The sequence below is a fragment of the Saimiri boliviensis genome, chromosome 7 (genome assembly GCF_048565385.1).
Source record: "Saimiri boliviensis isolate mSaiBol1 chromosome 7, mSaiBol1.pri, whole genome shotgun sequence".
Taxonomy (NCBI): domain Eukaryota; kingdom Metazoa; phylum Chordata; class Mammalia; order Primates; family Cebidae; genus Saimiri; species Saimiri boliviensis.
The window spans coordinates 120166184-120186774 of NC_133455.1; the positions used below are offsets into that span (position 1 = coordinate 120166184).

The following is a 20591-nucleotide window of genomic DNA, read 5'->3' on the forward strand; positions in this document are numbered from 1 at the left end:
CGTACATGACCTTGAGCAAGTTATTTAACATCTCTGAGCCTGTTTCTTTATCTGTAAAATGGAATCAGTGAAACGACAGTTTCCAGGATAGGTGATTTGCATGAGTTGAAAGAGAAGAAACAAATAAATGCTTGCCAGGATGGCCCTGGCACTTGGGGAACATGTATTTGTGCCTATCTCCAGCACCATTCTTTTTTTTTTTTTTTTTTTTTTGAGATGGAGTTTTGCTCTTGTTACCCAGGCTGGAGTGCAGTGGCACAATCTCGGCTCACCGCAACCTCCGCCTCCTGGGCGGAGTAGAGACGGGGTTTCACCATGTTGACCAAGATGGTCTCCATCTCTTGACCTCGTGATTCACCAGCCTCAGCCTCCCAGAGTGCTGGGATTACAGGCTTGAGCCACCGCGCCCGGCTTTTTTTTCTTTTTAAGACGGGGTTTCACCATGTTGGTCAGGCTGGTCTTGAACTCCCGACCTCAGGTGATCCGCCCACGTTGGCCTCCGAAGTGCTTGGATTACAGGCGTAAGCCACCATGCCTGGCCTCAGCACGGTTCTTTTATCTCTTAAAAATGGCCTCAAAATTTAGTAATTTCCATAGCCCCTAAAGATCCCCTTTTTTTCTGATATGAGAAAAAAAATTAAAACATTTTTCTAAAAAACTAAAAAAAAAAAAAAAAGATGGCCTCAAAGTAATGGAACACAGTCTGCCCAACACATACACAGGTATATATAGACAGGGATAAGATACATAGAGATAGAGATAGATAAGATATGAATATGGATGCAGATATGGAAGATCAGGCTGGAGAAGGAGGAAGTCTCTGGGTACAACTGAAAGAGGACCAGCAGGCTGAAGATCTGGTTCCAGTTCTGATTCTATCATTTATAGGTCATGTGAAGAAACTGAGGCTTGCAAAGTTTATCTGTAAATAGCAAAGGCTACCTCCCCATCTGTTCTCATGTGGTTGTGAGAAATAAAACACATGTAATATAGATGTAAAAATGCTCTGTAAGCTCAAAGGTGCTGCCTGATAATGTAGGTATCGGGTTTTAGGGAAAAGGATGGGTGGCACAGGGGTCACTGGAGTTACTGAGTGTATTTCAACATCCCTATAGAGTAGCATAAGACTTGCTCTGCATACACCACACCATACATATAGGTCACTAAACACCCTTCCCTTCTGAATTCACAAATCAGAATTTTCTGGTCCCTGTGCTAATCTTGACATATTTTAGAAAACTTCAGTCAACCTCTCTTACAATCTCTGTAATTTGGGAGAAGAACCTTTATGGTTTGACCTGCCCTGCCTCTGATGTTTTTTTTTTTTTTTTTTTTTTTTAAGGAGGAGGAATTTCTTTCGCTCTTGTTACCCAGGCTGGAGTGCAATGGCGCGATCTCGGCTCACCGCAACCTCCACCTCCTGGGTTCAGGCAATTCTCCCACCTCAGCCTCCTGAGTAGCTGGGATTACAGGCACACACCACCATGCCCAGATAATTTTTGTATTTTTAGTAGAGACAGGGTTTCACCATGTTGACCAGGATGGTCTCGATCTCTTGACCTCATGATCCACCCGCCTCGGCCTCCCAAAGTGCTAGGATTACAGGCTTGAGCCACCGCTCCCGGCCTGCCTCTGATATTCTTGCCAAGCAAAGACCAGGCCCTTCTACCATTATTGCAGGTGTATAATGGACATTATTTTTCCTTTTGGGTCCAATTTTTACAATGTGACCCTGGGCCATTTTGGGTCAGGTGCTGCAGCTGAAATGGGAGGGTGAAAGGACAGTGAAAACCATCAAAAGAACTGGTGAGTATCCAGGTAAATTCACACTGACAATGGACATTGGTGACAATATATTACGCTACTAAAATTTGCCACCATGATGCCTCAATCCATATACTTAGTTCTGGAGCTCAGCTAATTGGGAAATTCGGGCCTCAAAATTCAGATCTTCCCCTGTTGTAACATCACTAGGAGTCAAAAACGGGTGTGGGGCAAGCAGGGTCTGAATGTGAGGGATATCTCAGTGGCAACGTGTCACCCACAGCAGAGAAGGGAACAGAAGAGGGAGAGAGGAGAGCCACATTAATTTCCTGGCCTCTTTTCTCTTCAACAACTGGCACCCTCTCACCGTAAGCCAGAAAAGTTATGATCTACTCAAGTTATAAAAACGAAATAGAAATAAGAGGAGCACAAAAATCCAGAGGTACAAGGTGATCTCCTTCCTCTTCTAAATTTCTTTGGAATTCACTTTTGGACCAGAAATTTGGCCTTTAAAGTGTCAGGTTTCTTTCCTGTCGACTATCTTTTTTCCTCAACTAAACAGCATGCTCCCTGTTTTAAATCTCTCCCAGTTCCTACATAATAGACGCTTCGAGCATTTGGTTGACTGAAGTGATTGCATGAGCTTTCTCAGTCTGAGAAGAGAATTGTGGCAAGGCTGCCACCTGTTTCCATGACAAAGTGCTAAAAGTGACTCAGCCTAACACCCAGTTGGGTTGCCCTCAATGAGAGAGGGACTCTATTTACAGGGGCCCTGGTCACTTCCCACATGACTCAGCTGAGCTTGCACGGGCTGTGCACACGCCGGCTGCTCCTATCTTGGACTTGTGGAAACAAAGAAGAACATGAGAAGTGCAGGAGTCTGTGGCTTTGGAACTTCAGAGACCTTCCCCAGGGCCTGCAATTAGAGAATTGTCCTTTGGATCCACCTTTTGCTCAAAAACTACAGTGAAAGTTCTGGGAGATGTTTGCTCAAAGTGCAACCCTCATCCTCAAACCTTCCTAAGTGCTAAATGGACGTTGTACCACCCGCTGGAAATACAGCTCCCATTTTTGAAGCCTTACAGTGAGGTTAGGAAAACAAGACTCACACTCCAAGTAAGTTCCAACATAATCAGATGGTGAGACAGATGGCAAGTTCTACTAAAGCTCCAAGAAGGAAGGAGTTGCTTAGGGCTTGGCTGGCCCAAGAAAGCTTTATAGACTCTGAAATGGACCTTGGAGAAAGGGTACAAGTTGACCAACTAGAAAAGAGAATGTGTTGGAGGGCAGTGAATAAACTCATTTTAGCTGGAGCAGGTTTCACGTGGTCACCTAAAGCTGGAAAAGGTTCTGGAAGGCCTTGAATTCTGGATTTACAGGGTGCACCTTAATCAATAAGCACTGGAAGCCACTAAATATTTTTGAACAGGTGTGTAGATATACATGAGGTTTTGTTGTTGTTGTTTTGAGACAAGGTCTTGCTCTGTCACCCAGGCTGGAGTGCAGTGACATGATCATGGCTCACTACAGACTCACACTCCTCCTGCCTCAGCCTCCTGATAGGACTACAGGTGCGTGTCACCATGCCTGGCTTTTTATGAAGACCACCTGGTGGCAGTGGAGAGGATGAGATGGGAAGCCTGGAGTTGGGGAGGCTAATTAGGAAAAGTCCTGTAGCGATGTACAATGTCCAACTGCGGTGAGAACAGAGAAAAGGGAAACATAGCTCTCAATTCTGTGAGAACTTCCGTGTTGGAACAGTACTTGCGTGATATTAATTTGCTTTAAAAATGTCCAGGAAGACTTTGACCCCTTCTCTTTTCCCATAGTCTCCTGACCATTTTTTCCCAGAAGAGATAATGGAAAAGAAAACTGCAGTGTAACCTGCTGAATGACCTTGGGCAGTTCATTCTGCCCTTGATACTTTAATTATCTCATTTAAATCAGATAATAATGCTTTACCTGCCTGAAGGCAGAGGAGCGGAATATTGTGTTTTTTTGGTTTTGTTTTTGAGATGGGGGTCTCACTCTGTCGCCCAGGCTGGAGTGCAGTGCTGCAATCACGGCTCACTGCAGCCTTGACCTCCTGGAATCAAGGGATCCTCCCGCCTTGGCCTCCCAAAGTGCTGGGACTGTAGACGTGAGCCACTGTGCCTGGCTTATCTTGGTGATCTTTTCAACTTTAAGAGTGAGCTCCTTTCTTTTCTTTTCAAAATTCATTTTTGGAACCCTCCAGCAGATACTCTCTTCAAACAGCCATTCCTGACCAGTCTGGGAAAACTGCTTGCTGGGCGTCACCGTGGGTGCCTCTCGGAGATGTGGTTCAGGCTGGGGAGAAAGGTCTTCAAATCTCAGGTGGACGACGAAGCTATGTCGGAGTTAAGTGTCCAGTGATATCTCCCGACGAATATCACGTCTACTCTGGTTTCGTCAAGCAGAGAGTAGGGTCGTTGCTGTAGGCGTCGAAAGGCTCAGAGGCTGAAGCCTTGGGCGCCCCCATACCAGCCTCTACTTCGCTTCTGCTTAAAGCCACACCGTCAGGCGCCTGGGCGGTGACTCGGTTTCCCTCGGTCACCCAGAGTCCGGATCATCACTCGCCCCCTCGTCACCCCACCCATGCCCCGTCGGCAGAGGCACCAGGTCTCTGGCCCCACCTCTCGCTCCGCTAGGGAAGCCAGAGCTGCCTCTTCTTGTCCCCGGCTTCTCGGGGGCGGAGCCCACCTGGGCTGGGGCGGGGCCGGGGTAGGGCCAGGTGCGGCAAGCGCGAGCTGCCGGAGCCGGGAGTCCAGTCCCGGGCTGGCGGAGGCGGGCGGCCGTGCGCCGGGGAAGCCTCCTTCTGGGCAGCGAGTGAGGGCGGGTGGCGCGCAGCGACAGAGGGCGGCGGCGAGCCTGCGACGGGAGCGGCGAGGCGAGGAGAGCCCGGAGCGGAGCACAGGCGCGGAGGAGGAGCCGGGCTCCACTCCCGGAGAGAACTGCGGGGCGCCCGCGCAGCCCGGGGACCCCTCGCGCCCGGAGCATGAGCCCGCGCCCCGCCGGAGAGCGGCCGGGTGGGGCGGCCTCGGCGCAGCCTTGAGACGCTGGGCCGGGACGCGGGGCGCCCGGGGCGCGGGACCGGGCCAGGGGGCGGCGGCTCCGGGGGTTGCTGCCCGCGCCGGCGGCGGCCGCCTTGGCGCAGCGCCATGGGGAGCCCCCGGGCCGCGCGGCTCCTTCTCCTCCTGCGCCCGGTGAAGCTGCTGCGGAGGCGCTTCCGGCTGCTGCTGGCGCTAGCCGTGGTGTCCGTGGGGCTCTGGACTCTGTATCTGGAACTGGTGGCCTCGGCCCAGGTCGGCGGGAACCCCCTGAACCGGAGTAAGTAGCGCCGAGAGGAGGCGAAGGGGGCGGGGGTGGGCAGCGGCGGCTCCTGCGTTGGGCTGACCCGCCTCTCATCCCATCCTCAGATCCGATTTCCCACCCGTTTCTCCCTCAGGTGCCTGTTGTTGCCCCGCGCGTACTCGGGGAGAGCGGCGGGCGGGGGAAGCCGCGGGGCCGAGCGCAGAATTTCCGAGCCCCGGCCTGCCCGCCCGCGGTGTGGGGCCGGGGCATCCCGGGGGGCGCTCCTCGCTTCTCCCCTCGGAGAGCGACCTGGAGAGAGGCTCCCCGCCCGCCCCGCCGAGACGCTGGCAGAGACTCGGCCCCTCCTGCCGTGCCCGGCTTGTGGCTCCCGGGGTGGAGGTCCGCGGGGTCCACGCGCGAGCTGGGGATTCGTGTGCGGGATGCTCTCGGCCGTCCATGCCCAGGCACGCGCTCCAGTCCGCGCGGTCCAAGCTTCCCACCGCCTTCTGTTTGGCTCACTCCGTTTTTTTCTCCTGCGGCGTCTTGGCGGGGGGCGGGGGGGGTCCTTTTTAGAACACCTCGGAGAGCCCGCTCTCTTTCCCGCTTCACTCCTCTCCCAGCCCTGTCCTCTTCCTCTGAATCTCCCACCTCCCCGCTTCACCCTCCCTCGCCTGTTGTGGCCGCCCCTTCTGCTAGTTATCTGAACCCTGAGCAGTCTCCCAAACTCTCCAGTTTAAGAAGATGGATAGAAAGCACGGTGGAGCGGGCAGCGGGTAGATTCCTACTTCTGTTTTTAACTTAGCCGAAGCCACTTAGTAATTCCATGCTTCAGTTTCCTCCCAGGAAAACAGGAGAACATGGTCTCTGCCTTTTTACATCGATCGGTATGGCTGTGCGAGATGGTTTTCAACGTACTGTGGATGAGAGTAGCAAAGTAAAACTGACAATGTCAGGGGCTGTAAAAGACCCTGCAATAGCTGGGAATAGGAATGGAGAAACTCTGATTACTACCAGGTGCCCAACCCAAGACTGAGGGCCGAGGTTCAAAGTTCTGGCACATGGCCTCCCACGCCTTCACTTCCGTCCCGCTTTGGGGAAACTCAGACAAAGTGACTGAGCAACTTGCTGAGTAGACACTCTGACCTATAGTCGCATCAGCTCCTCTATCCAGAGTTGGGTGTGGTGCTGTGCCTTCTCTTGTGGCCCAAGAGAGGGAATGACTAGGGACAGTCGTTGAGCTGGTTCGGGTTGGAAATGTGTATTTATGGCCTAACCTTTCTGTGGTGATGGAAATAATTCTGGCTGTGAGTTAGAGGGGACTGGCTGTGCCACTAACTAGCTGGGGAATCCAGGGAAAAAGGACAGCTTCTCCGGTGAAAATGGGGATTTGTCTAGATGATCTCCAACGTGTCTTTCAGTCTGGATACTAAGACTGAACTGCACGTGAGCATTTCCAGGGCTGGAGAGCTCAGCACATCACTAGGAAGGCTGAGTCCACTCCAGTGCCACAGCGGGACTCAGAAGAGCCCTTTCCTCTGATGACCAAAATCTGCCTGCCCATAGTGAATTCTTCCCTCCTCTGGGCCTTGCTCTTCCTTCTGAAAGACAGCGAATCTGTTCTCCCCTGCTTGGCCACTCGGCCCCAAATGGATGAGCTCCTTTGGAGGGTGTGTGGGTGGCGGCCTGGGAGGGGACACCTCTTCCCAATGTAGCCATCATTTTGGCTACATTGTCTTTTTGTCCTGGGCTGTCCCCTTATATTCTACTCTCAATTTCCCTACGGAATGAGATTTAGACAGGAGCTGTGGTTTCTTCTGGCTCCTTGTCTCCCATCCAATTTTGTTGTGAGGAAGCCCAGATATCTTGCATCAGAGTTCCCTCTTTTCCTGTAGGTTTCACTCCAGCTCAGAGCTATTCCTCTGGAGGGAGAGCCAGGGAGGAGGCATTAGGAAAGGAGAGGTGGAAAGGGGTTGCTAGCATTCCCTCCTCCACACGCTTGCATGTCAACCAGGGTAGTAAAACTGCACCTCCCAGGCCTGTATCCCTGGCCTCAACCACAGCAACCAGAACCAGCTTGTTGGCTCTGCTTTCCAGCAAGCCACCCCACCTCCCCTTTTCAGCAATCCTTGCCAACTCCCTCTACCACCCACAGCTCCCTGTCATCTGTAAGGCCACCCCTGTTACCAGGAACCTTTCATTTGCCTGTCCCTGTGCTGGATCTGGTGCTGGAAGAAGAGTGTGGAGAGATGGCAGTCACAAACTCCAGGGTTAGCAGTAATGACAGGGGAGCATACTTTCTTCTTTATCTTCATGAAATAACCCAGTAGTTTAAGATGTGGATGATGTACAATTTGGGCTCCATATGTAGAAGGAGATATAACCACAGCTGGAGTGTCTTCAGAGAAAAACAACCAAAATCCTTAGCAAATAGAAAATGGACAAAAGAATTAGGACTGTTCACTCATTCATTTACACAAATATTTACTTAGCGCATACCTGGAGCCAGGCCTTGTGTGGGGCCAGGTAGGTGTGATGACCAGGATGGGGTTTCTAGCATCTACAGCTTTATCTAGGAGGAGAGCTAAGATGCCTATATCAAAATGGTTGTAATAGAAAAGTCATTAAGTTTTGCAAACATAGGACCTGTATGTTTCTGTGACACCTCTTGAAATGGGGAACAGCTCTCCCAACTAATATTTCATGGAAATGGTGACATTTGGGGAGATTTTGAAGAGTTGGTAAGATTTTGATGGATACAGAAAGGCTATTCCAGACAGAAAGAGTAACGACACAAAGACTGAGAGTCTGGAAAAGTTTGTATTTGAGAATATTGAACAGCTGAGTTTGGTGAAACAGAAGGTATAAGGAGAATAGAGGATGATGTTACGTGTGGAAGACAATAAAAACCTTAAAGAGTGGTGTTTATTCAGTAGCTAGCAGAAAGCAGCTGAAAGTTTTATAATAGGGTAGCATTGTAGAATGGGGCAAGTGAAGGGTAACAATACTTTTGGTATGACATGGTGGTTCTGGAACAGGGTCCTGATGAGTCCCCTTGTTGAGGCCAACATTAACCCTTTAGCTGCTGAGTCATGAAGCTGTCCTGGGGAGGGGGTCCAGGTGGCAGTGGGACACTCAGAGGGCCTGGGGCAGTCACTGTACTAATGCATGCATAAGGATTTCAGTGTTTTAATAAGTGATGTGGCTATCCTGGTGTATGTACTGGCTGAAAAACAGCCCTGGGAACAAACTGTTATTGGAAGTTAACGATTCTCTAATCAGGCAGGTTTTAACAAGTTATATACCCATTTGTTCAGATTGGATAAGCTAAGATTCTATCTGAAGACAGAGTTCTGGACTAAAATGGTTTCTAGAGGCCAGGGGCGGTGGGTTACACCTGTAATCCCGGCACTCTGGGAGGCTGAGGAGGGCGGATCATTTGAGATCAGAGTTTAAAACCAGCCTGGCCAAAATGGCAAAACCCCATCTCTACTAAACAAACAAACAAACAAACAAACAAACAAACAAACAAAAACCCAGCTACTGGGGAAGCTGAGGCCAGAGAATCGCTTGAACTCGGGAGGTAGAAGTTGCAGTGAGCCAAGCCAAGATTGCACCACTGCATTCCAGCCTGGGTGACAGAGCAAGACCCCACCTTAAAAAAAGAAAAAATGGTTTCTAGAGATGAAACATCTCAGAGCCAGTGGATGACATTTGGGTACAAATCCAGGACAGAAGGAAGGCATGCGCTGGCCTCTTTTAGATCTCCCAAAGCTGGGTCTGGCACATCCCCATTTAAGTGCCGGGATTATTTGCTGAATCCCAAAGTATTCCGAGGCTCAGAAAGCCATTGACTTTCGCTGCCTTACCTCTGTCTGTACCACGTCTCTCTAGTTGGCCTTTGTGACTTCTGGCTGACTTGAGTGGGCTGAGGGAGGCACACCCACAGTGTGAGGCAGTCACTGCAGCCCTGACCACCACAGCCATTCTGATTTGGAAAGGATACAAACCCTCCAGTAACAGAGGTTACGCAGGGCAGAGCAGTAAACTGAGATGCAGGCAGGGAGAGAGGGAGAAGCGAATGAGACAGATGTGTGGGCAGAGGAGGGATAGTGTGGCATGGAGTTGAAACCCAGCACAGCAGCAAGCACAACTGCCTCGTATGCTCCTGCGGGCAGGGACTCTGTCTCATGCCGCTCTGGCTGGGCTGCCTCTCTGTCCCAGGGAACCTCTAGCTCCTTTTCACGTGTCCTGTTTACCTCTCTTTATGCTGACATTCAGGTCACCAGGCTACTGTGTGTGTCTTTAAATCAACATTCAATTCTGGGCACATACTAGGCGCTCAGATAAGTACCTTCTGGTTATGAATGTGTCAGCTTTGAATTTCCAAGCACCTGATATTTTCCACTGGCAGATACTGTGTTTATCAGGGACTGATCTAAGAATAAAACCTAGAAATTCTTGTTCCCTGTACCATACACAACAATAGCCTGTGGATACAAATACAAAAGATAAACGATAAGACTTTTTTTTTAAATCATGTGCTTTCTTTGGTCATTGCCTATACAAGGAATGCAGTTTTTGACAATAAGCGACTTTACCCATATTTAGAGTCTCTCCTTTCCCTGGTCTCTCAGTCCCTGTGCTGATGTGGCCATCAGAACCTCAGCAACGCATCTGCTGTCTTTACTTTGCCTACTACCCAGGAACCCACATCTCAGCCGAGATTTCCCCTGCTTGGTGGTGCTGGGGCTGCCTGCCACTCCCTGTCCTGGGAGTTGTTCAGACACTGTGCATGGTTATAACTGCTTTGTAGCACAAGGTTTTCTGAAAGCGCTTCCGGGCTGGTTTCAGGAGAGGCTGGTAAGTACGCTGCAGTAATTTTCCAGGCCATGGAGCCTGGTCTAGCCCTCTAGTACTGAGCTTTATGGAGCAGAGCGGAGCAGCGGACATAGGAGAGTTTGCTTTGGAAGGAGTCCTAGAGGCTGTTCTTGGAGTTGGCTGCTCACTGTCTAGTTCTCCTCTACAGTGTTCCACCAGTCTCAAAACTACACTTTTATTTTCCACAAGCGCTTTTCTTTATATGTAAAGATTATGTGGTCTCAACTAGGCGAACCAGACATTTGGAGTTTTCAATCCTTTGACCTTGTGATTCACAGAATTAATAGATTTATATATTAACCAATATACAAAAATGCAAGTGGAAGAGGTGAGAATAGTTGTATGGTGGCTGTAAAAGGGCACTGGGCTGCATGTGTTATACATTCTGAACAAAGCATGACAGACCTTTCCATTTTTACAGACTCAAGTTAACAAGTAGTACTTTGAATGTTAGAAATATCCATTGGCTAAGCAAAAATGAATATTCTTTGTGTTCTTGTGATACTTTAGTGTATGATTTATTTTATTTATTTATTTATTTTTTTTGAGACGGAGTCTCGCTCTGTCACCAGGCTAGAATGCCATGGCATGATCTCGGCTCACAGCAACCTCTCCACCTCCCAGGTTCAGGCCCGAGTAGCTAGGAGTACAGGTGTGTGCCACCACAGCCAGAAATGGTGTTTCACTGTGTGGTACAGGATGGTCTTCAACTCTTGATCTGCCCGCCTCGGCTTCCCAAAGTGCTGGGATTACAGGCGTGAGCCATCGTGCGTGGCCTAGTATATAATTTATTTTTATGTCCAGTATGTTCTTGATTTTGTAACAAAAGGCCTGATACTGACCAACTTTTTAAGAAGATAAAGGTGCAGATCGTTCCTGTGGTCCCTCTTTTTATTCAAGTATATGTACAGAAAGCTTGATGAGCAGTTTTCACAAACTGAAAATACCTGTATTATGAGCACCATGATGAAGAAACAGAACATTACCAGCATCGCAGTGCCCCCACAGGGGGCTGTCAATCACTACCATCGGCATAGATTAATTTAGCATGTTTTAATATTTTATATAAATGGAATAATACAGATTGTGCTTTTTTATTCAAAAAATTTTTAAATTAAATTAATGAAATTATTTTTTGAGACTGGTCTTACTCTGTCTCTCAAGCTGGAGCGCAATGATGTGATCTTAGCTTATTGTACCCTTGAATTCCTGAGCTCAATTATAGGAGTGAGCCACTGTGCTCTCTCTCATTTTAAAGTGATATTCTTTATGATTATAAAAATGATGCATCTGGGTGTGGTGGCTCATGCCTGTAGTCCCAGCACTTTGGGAGGCTGAGGTGGGCAGATCACTTGAGGTCAGGAGTTCGAAACCAGCCACCTGGCCAACATGATAAAACCTCATCTCTACTAAATTAGCTGAGTATGATGGTGTGCACCTGTAGTCCCAGCTACTCAGGAGGCTGAGGCACAAGAATCACTTGAACCTGAGAGGCTAAGGTTGCAGTGAGCCAAGATTCCACCACTGCACTCCAGCCTGGATAACAGAGGGAGACTCTGTCTCAAAAAATATATATAAATAAAATAAAATAAGGATAAAAATAATGCATGCTTGGGCCAGGCATGGTGGCTCACGCCTGTAGTCCCAGGACATTGGGAGGCTGAGGCAGGCGGAACTTGAGGTCAGGAGATCAAGACCATCCTGGCCAACATGGTGAAACCTTGTCTCTACTAAAATACAAAAAATTAGCTAGGCGTGGTGGCACTTGCCTATAGTCGCAGCTATTCAGGAGGCTGGGGCAGGGGAATCACTTGAACCCAGGAGAGGAGGTTGCAGTGAGCCAAGATCGCGCCACTGCACTCCAGCTTGGCGACAGAGCAAGACTCGATCTCAAAAAAAAAAAAAAAAAAAAAAAAAAAAAAGAATGCATGCGTATTATACTAGATAACAGCCATGTATCTGGACCACATTAACTCCTGTGAAAGTACTTTTTTGCCTTTAGGCACCACAGCATCACTAATAAAATAACCTAAGGCCAAGGAAGACCAGGGGCCTAAAAGCTATAGGATACACAGCCTCTGAAATTCTCTGGTAGCTCTCTGCCAGAGTGGAATTGAGAACTGCTGCTCATCCATATGTGAGAATTCTCTAAACATGTTTCTTCTGGTCTTGATCTTGGAAATAGCTGTGCTTCTCTTGAGCTGTTTGTTTTAATTTTTATTGGTCATGTAAGTTGCATAATCATTCTGATTTCTCTCTTTGTGTTGTTTACTAGAAAGCTTTGGGATTCAGTTTTTTCCTCACCTGGAGAAAAGTGTAAAGGATTTTATAATCTGTATTTTTCTACTAATTTTATGCCTGTATCTTTATCTCCCCACCCCCACAACCAACCATTTCCAGTTTATGTCATCTTATATTCTAAGCTACTTTAATTTTTGTAAGTTACTTTAATTTTTCCTAGACCAAATCAAGGCATATAATAAATCAGCAAGAGCACTATGTTATGCATACAAGTGTGAAGAAGAAATGAGCACCTAAAATGCCACCACTCTACCTAGACATTGTTGCAAAAATAAAGTATAATAAGCAGTGATAACAAGAGGTTGGATTCCAGGATGCCATAGACAAAAAGTCTGTATTTAAAAACTTAAAAAGTCAAAATAGTATTGCCCTGACCTTTTGGGGGTCTTTATTTGGGTACTGAAAAGTTGAATCACATCCACAAATTTATTACCTCTTTCCATAGCAGAAGACTATCAAAAGCTTGGAATTTACTGACAGATGTTGGGTCCTGAGCCACCTTTGTTGAAAATCATGACCCCATACAAGGCAAATTCAATAAAACTTGGCGCATCCTTGACACTACCAGGAGAACAACTGAGACTGACCAGGAAGGCCAGAAACTGGTTTGCTGTGTGGGTGCCCATCCCCGCAAAGGTCTGGGAGGAAGCTCCTCACACCAGCAAGGACACCTCAATGTGAAGATCTGTGGCCGCTGCCAGCCTGTTGCTTTTGGATGCATAAAGTCACAAACTAATTTAGACATCCAGCCCCTAGCCCCTCTATTAGCAGCTGAGAATCCCTGCTCAGGGAATACACTTTGTCTGTCTCTTCCACCCATTTCTTCTTTGAAACTGTGTTCTTGTGGTGCCTAGCAGAGGCTACACGTGTGTCCCACTCTGCACAGCTAAAATTCTGCTTTGTGGCCACACGACTCAGAAAGAGGGCCTACGAATGGGAAGAGAATAGAGAGAAGTGGGAGTGGAAATAAAGAAATGGCATTCCAGGTTGACCAAGGATTTTATTTATAAATGGTCAAGAAATTGAGTGTTGCGTATTTTGCAATTTCTATTTAATTTGCAAACCCTGAATGGCTGCAGAAGCAATTCATTCTAAACTTAAAGCAAAATGTTTATGGAACATTTACTTTTTTGTGGCAGACTGAGTGGACTGAAAAGCATTGATAATTACTGGAAAAAATTGTGGCGTTTGAAAACAGGCAAAGTTCAAGTTCAAGCTCTATTACCAATTGTGGGACCTTGTAGAAGGTATTTATTCCTTTCTGAGTCTCAGGGGTCTTGTCTGCATAGTGGGGCTATAACGCCGTTCCTGTAGAGCTTTTCTTATGACTAAATGAGATTTAGTGAGCCTAGCACATATTAGGAACTCAATGTATGCTGGTTCCCATCTCTTCCCTCTCAGTTTGATAGGAGTTTGAGAGAACGGCTGGGCAGGAGAAGCGAATAGACACATTCTTCAACTGGCCCATTTACCAGTGGCTCTTCAACTTCTCAGCCCATGACACAGCTGTGTCCAGTCCCCCAGTGGTCACTATGCCATCCGTGTCCAGCACCTGCCACCAAATACACATTCTTTAATCACTTTTTCCCTGCGTGATGTTCAGCAGTGCCTGCATCTTTCCATCCCTGGCAAAGATTTATATTAGGGGAGGGGGCCAGGTCAAGAGTCAAGGATTTTGCTGAGAATGAGAGCTATTTGGGGGGCTGTACCAGAACGCAGAAGCACAGCAATTGGGAAGCGGTAGCCTCTCACTCTGCTGTATGCCCCTGAGTACATGCTGAGATTTCTGGGACTGGAAGACAGGAACACATGGCAGTTATCTCATTTATGTAAAAAATATATTTTTTTAGAGATGGGATCTCACTATGTTGTCCAGGCTGGTCCTGATCTCCTAGGCTCAAGCGATCCTCCCTCCTTAGCCTCTCAAAGTGCTGGGATTACAGGCGTGAACCACTGTGTCCAGCCAGTTTTCTCCTTGTACATCCTAGCTTTGTAACTGATTTTCCTGGTTTCCTGTTTTCAGGAAATCAGTTTACCTGAAACTAATTTCCTGTCCTTTTGAGGGCTTCAGTTCTGTAATCTTTGGAGTGAGATGCTTCTTTGCAGGAGCAGATTTGGAACTTGCCCATGTCACTAAGGGGTGAAGGGGACAGTCAGAAAGGAATATCTTTGACATTCTGGCACTGGTCTTTCCAAGGCTCAGTTGCCTGAACCAGGAGGTGGCAGCTCTCCCAGTAGTTCTGACTGCTTTGGCCTCCAAGGTCATCTCTGACAACATGGTCTCCGTACAAGCAGTTGCCTCAAAGATGAAAGGCCTCTCTGCTGAGATCTTCTTACAAATCCTCTGATCCACTCCTTTCCACCCTGCCTGCCAAGCCTGGGTTCAAACGAATGTGTGTGGCGTGTGCTCATGCACACCTCCCTTGCCAGCCAGCTGGTCCCAGCTGCTCACCAGCACCTCTCAGGCAAAGGTGGGCAGGAAGAGTGAGGATGGGGAGGATTCCCTCATGGACCAGGCACACAGCGCAATATGTACTCTGTGTCCTGGGTCTCCTTCTTTTCATTTCAGCTGAGCAGAGGGCCTGGGAAAGAGAGGTGGAGATGGGGAGCACATGCCAGGTGAATAACTTCCAACAGCAGAAGGCAGGGGAGATTGTACAGGCACAGAAAATGGGTAGAGAAATGAGGGAGAAACATTTATCCCATTTTTTCATTTTAGTGACTGTATTTTTTTTTTTTTTTTTTTTTTGAGATGTAATCTCCCTCTGTTGCCCAGGCTGAAGTGCAGTGATGCAGTCTCAACTTACTCTAACCTCCGCCCCACAAGGTTCAAGCGATTCTCCTGCCTCAGCCTCCTGAGTAGCTGGGATTACAGGTGTGTGCCACCACCCCCAGCTAATTTTTGTACTTTTAGTAGAGATGGGTTTTGCTATGTTGGCCAGGCTGGTCTCGAACTCCTGACCTCAGGTGATACACCCGCCTCTGCCTCCCAAAGTGCTGAGATTACAGGTGTAGGCCACTTTGCCCAGCCTAGTGACTGTATTTTTTAATAAGTTTTACTTTGTTCTATTTCAAATTTGCTGGGTCCCTTTAAAAATACTATACTGTGGCTGGGCGAGGTGGCACACACTTATAATCCGAGCACTTTGGGAGGCCAAGGTGAGGAGATCACTTGATATCAGGAGTTCAAGACCACCCTGGCCAACATGGCAAAACCCTGTCTCTACTAAAAATACAAAAATTAGCCAGGCACAGTGGTGCACATCTGTAATCCCAGCTACTCTGGAGGCTGAGGCAGGAGAATCACTTGAACCCAGGAGGCAGAGGTTGCAGTGAGCTGAGATTGTGCCATTGCACTTCAGCCTGGGTAACAGAGTAAGACTCTGTCTCAAAAAAATAAATAATAAAAATAAAAATACTGCATTGTTCTTCTGCATTTAAAAATTTAAAATAAATTTATTTAATTATCTAAAATTGTTGGTTGCCCCAAACTAAGAGGCTGCTAATATGTTAGCATCTGCTTACTGCTTTGATGTTTACATCTTCGTATTTTGGCTGCTGGAGATTTCTCCTACCTTATGGAGGGCTTTACTATGTAGGTCGATTATGCTGTTGGAAGTTTGCAGGATGGCTGGGACATAGTGAGGTTGCTCAGGTGTTACTGCAGTGACCCAGGGGGGTGGGTGGTGAGTGCCTACATTGAAGGGGTGACAGATAAAAGCTGAGACATCTCAAGGCGGGAAGCGACAGTTTGGCGGTAGGGCTGATGTAGAAGGTGATAGAATACTAATGTTATGGGTTTCACACATGGTTCTCTGGCTGTACTCTGCCACCATCATTTAAATAAGTGTTTTCTTGTGCACCCAGCATCTCAGAAATGATCTCCTAAGGAAAAATCTGCGTTCATTTGTCCTTGTACTTTTCTCTCTGGGGCTTGGGTACCATGGTGGTCCTACAGAAGAATGCAAAGGGTGGGAAGGCAGACTCATTCATTCAGCAGGGTTTTACTGAGATCTTATTATATGCCAGGCTGTGCTCTAGGTTTTGGGACATCACAGGGAACAAGAAGTTGAAAGAGTTTGCCATCACACAGCATGCATTTCTGGTGAGGAAGAGACAGGGTAATCGGGTAAACAAACAGATCAGGATTTGCGATGGTGACGCTACCTGGGAAGAAACAGAAACAGTAAGGGACTAGCTTGGAGTGACAATCCTAAAACAGATAACTCAGGCCTGGAGGACTGATACCAAAAGGGTGTCAGGATTACAAAGACCTCAGGGATTTGGAGAATGGGAGCTGGGTAGAAGAAGAAAAAAATGTAGAAAAGAGTCATCACTGGTTTTCAGGATAAGTGTCTCCTTCCTACTCCTGTTGTCCTGAAAACAAGGTTCTCCTTCACCTCACTGGCAGGAATAGAGTCAGCCTCAGACTTGAGTTTTCTACCAGGAGTGCTTGAGGAAGAAGTACTGGCTAAAGACTGTCTGGGCTGGGCAGAAAATGGTAGTGACTGTTTCTTCTTTATCACAAACCCAGATCCCAAAACCAGTATGAGGGGATAGGGGACGTCCTATTGAAAGCCAGCCTGAATTAACCCTGTCTCTTCCTCTTACAGCATTTTTTTCCACACCTCCATTAGCGCACTTTTAACAGTCAGCCTTGCATCAGAGTTATTTTTGTCTGTGTTTGTCTTCCCCCATGAGATTGTAAATTTCTGGAGTGCTGGACCTGGGCATTTTCCCCTCTTTGTCTCCCTAGTGCAGAGATTTTTATTTATTTATTTATTATTTTTATTTTTTTTCCTCAGCCGAAGGAGATTTTTAACCTTTTGTGGATCACATGCACCTGTAAGAATCTGATGAAGAGGCCAGGCGCGGTGTAATCCTAGCACTTTGGGAGACTGTAATCCTAGCACTTTGGGAGACTGAGGCAGGAGGATGGCTTGAGCCCACGAGTTCGAGACCAGCCTGGGCAACACAGTGAGACCCTGTCTCTACATAAAATTTAAAAATTAGCCCAGGCCAAGCATGGTGGTGCACACCTGTAATCCCAGCACTTTGGGAGGCCAAGATGGGTGGATCGCTTGAGTCCAGGAGTTCAAGGTCAGCTTGGGCGACATAGTGAAACCCTGTCTCTACAAAAAATACAAGAATTAGCTGGAAGTGGTGCCACTACTATAGTCCCAGCTACTTGAGAGGCTCAGGATCACTTGAGCCCGGGAGGCAGAGGTTGCAGTAAGCCAAGATTGCACCACTGAACTCTAGCCTGGGTGACAGAGGGTGGCACAGGCCCCTGACCCCTGTCCATGGATCCCTAGTTAAGAACTCAGCCTGGAGCTTTACCCAGTGCCTGGTATGTGGTAAGCTCTTGGAGTCTGATGACTCGGGAATGGTCTCCTGATTAAATCTCCTTACTCTAGTTGCAGGGGACAGATGTTAGGTGGGAGAAAGAGAGCCAGAAAGAGCCCTGCTGCTGGGAGATGGAGAAGAGTGTTTAAATAATCCATCTGGAAGCAGCCATCCAGAGAGCAGTAGCTTCATCATCACTTCCTGTCCAGGGAGAACTGGAGGTGGGGTCTCCTACCCGGGCTTTGTCTTCTCTCGGGCTCTGCTGTACCTCCTCTTCGCCCTGTGCCTGCTGTTCTCCAGTCTTCTGACATCCCTCTGCTTGCCTTTCAAAGCTCTGCTCATCCTTTTCTCTCATCTCTCCCTGAAGCCGTCCTCAACTGGTTTCAGAATCAGCTGACCTCATTCTTTTCGGAACTTCTGTTGCACCTGTTTTCTGAAACTTATAACTGAGCACTGACTTTCTTTCATTCCTCCTTCATCTGGTTTGGTCTTGTGTATCCCAGCTAGGTTGTTAGAGAAGCCAAAGATGGCTCCAGAGTATCTGGTTAGGACAGTTTGCTTCATTCTCCCCCCAGCATTGATGGAATGCTTGGAAGAGCCAGGCAGTTCACTTAAAATCGAGTTGGCACAGGCTTCACTGTGTCCGTGTTTCCTCCATATGACATGGCCATCCTTCCCGCCTAAACTTCTGGCATTGCTGGTGGGCCCTCCAGGCCATCTGCTGCTGTCTCTGCTCCTCCATTTCTTCCTTCCTTTATCATGGCATAGTGGTGAGAAGCTTTGACGTCAGACTACCTGGGTTTGAACCCCGGCTCCAGTCGTTAGTAAGCTGTGGCACAGTGAGCATATTATTGAGCCTCAGTATGTCCCAGTTCCTTCTCTGTAAAATGGAACTATTAATGGTACCTGTCTCATTGTGTTTTTGTTGTGATGGTTAAGTGAAATAATATAGATAAAATACTTAGAACAGTTTCTAATACATAGTGTTCGATAAATGTTAGCGGTTGGCTGAGTACAGTGGCTCACATCTATAATCCCAGTGCTTTGAGAGGCTGAGGTAAGAGAATCCCTTGAGGCTGGAAGTTCAAGACCAGCCTGGGCAGCAAGACCCCATCTCTAAAAAAAAAAAAAAAAAAAAAAAAAGAAAGAAAGAAAAGTCAGGTGGGCATGGTGGTGGGCACCTGTAGTCTTAGTTATTAATACTTGGGAGGCTGAGGCAGGTGGATCGCTTGAGCCTAGGAGTTAGAGGTTGTAGTGAGCTGTGATCACACAACTACACCCCAGCCTGGGTAACAGAGCAAGGCTCTGTTGTAATAAATAAATAAATGTTTATCTGAGTACTTGGTATGTGTCCAGAATTGAATGTTGACTTGAAGATATGTGCAGTAGATGTTAGGCGCAATTATTGTTTACCATAACTTAATCAGCTTTTAAAGACCCTCTGTTTTGATTGGTTTTTACCGTGCTGTCTTTTACATATCAAAGAATCCTAGGACAGGGTGGACCCCATGGGTGCAGACATGGAGGAAAATCAAAAGCAAAGCAGAAGTCCAGAGATTTAAAATTCCAAGATGGATTATACCTACATTTCTGATTCTAGGCTCATGGCACACATCTCCAGTAGAACATGAATTTTTTTTTTTTTTTTTTTTTTTGAGACAGAGTTTCGCTCTTGTTACCCAGGCTGGAGTGCAATGGCGCGATCTCGGCTCACCACAACCTCCGCCTCCTGGGTTCAGGCAATTCTCCTGCCTCAGCCTCCTGGGTAGCTGGGATTATAGGCACGTGCCACCATGCCCAGCTAATTTTTTGTATTTTTAGTAGAGACGGGGTTTTACCATGTTGACCAGGTTGGTCTCGATCTCTCGACCTTGTGATCCACCCGCCTCGGCCTCCCAAAGTGCTGGGATTACAGGCTTGAGCCACCGCGCCCGGCCGCGAACATGAAATTCTTTTACTGAGCTCAGATGCAGTCTCAGAATCTTTCTCAACATAGCCCACCAGGCAGTCACTACAATTTGACTTGAGCAGCCCCTTAAAATGTTACCTGTTTACTCAGCCTCCTGATTTTACCAGTGAAGAATTTAAGGCCTGGAGAGCTTTAATCAGCCTCCCCATATAACAGTGCTGGGCTCAGGACTCCTGGTGCTTAGGCTGTTGTTTACACCACACCATGCCACTCACCCTCTGCCTTCGCTCATTCCCTTTTTGTTTGCTGAGGATGCCTCCTTTTAATGTCTGAGTTTCATGAGGTCAGGGAAGGTCCTTTCTTTTTCTAACTGCCCTAGAGACCTGGTAGTATACTATGCCTGTATATAGCCCAACCTCAAGTCTATTGATCTATTTTTTCTTACCAGTGAACTAGCTGAAGTTATTGCCACTCAGTTGGGGATGGATCGTGCATGTTCTCAACTCAGGTGCCTTTAGGGGTGATCCGGGCACTGACACCCTGCACTGATATTGATAGTTGAGAGTAACCTTCAAAGAAGTTATTGTTGATGTCTAAGTGAATTTTCACATTGCAAGAGAAAGGCCAAGGCTTGACATTGTTCATCTGACAGGTTCCTTTGTTCCACACTCCCATCCTGAGAAACAGCCCATTCCAGCGTACAGCTTCTTAAATAAAAGGCAAAAGGAGTCATGATTTCCCATCTCGCTTTCTTGAATTGAGAAGGGATGGAAAATAATGAGTAGATGAAGTTGATTTTAAATCAAAAGAATCCTGGAACACATGAATGATGAAGCCCTTTGGTAGACAGACTCGTGACGTATTTAAAACATTGTCTTTTCCATTATTATTCTCTCTGTATAGAAATACACAAGTTGGTGAGGGCAGATATTTTCATAATCCTAGTTCTGCTTAGCAAATGGAAGTCCATTACCGGCAATGTGGGAGCAAAAAGTAACGTGAGTAACAAATAAAAATTGCAGAGAGTTAGCAACAAATAGGTTCAGAATGTGTTTGGAAGATTACAGAGTGGGCACAGTGG

General features: G+C 47.4%; 1 protein-coding gene across 4 annotated transcripts in view; it reads left to right on the top strand.

The window, feature by feature from the left end:
* The first annotated feature begins 4514 nt into the window (after positions 1-4514).
* B4GALNT3 (beta-1,4-N-acetyl-galactosaminyltransferase 3) overlaps positions 4515-20591 on the top strand; it is a 100067-nt gene continuing 83990 nt past the window's right edge. For 3 of the 4 annotated variants that reach the window (XR_012518609.1, XR_012518610.1, XM_039461688.2), the window contains exon 1: positions 4549-5112. Coding sequence is in view for 2 of the 4 variants with exons in the window: in XM_039461688.2 (XP_039317622.2) it covers positions 4944-5112 (169 nt within the window). In the remaining 2 variants the exon portion in view is untranslated. Of the gene's footprint in view, positions 5113-20591 lie in introns of all 4 variants that reach the window. The other variant, XM_039461689.2, reaches the window with a different exon arrangement.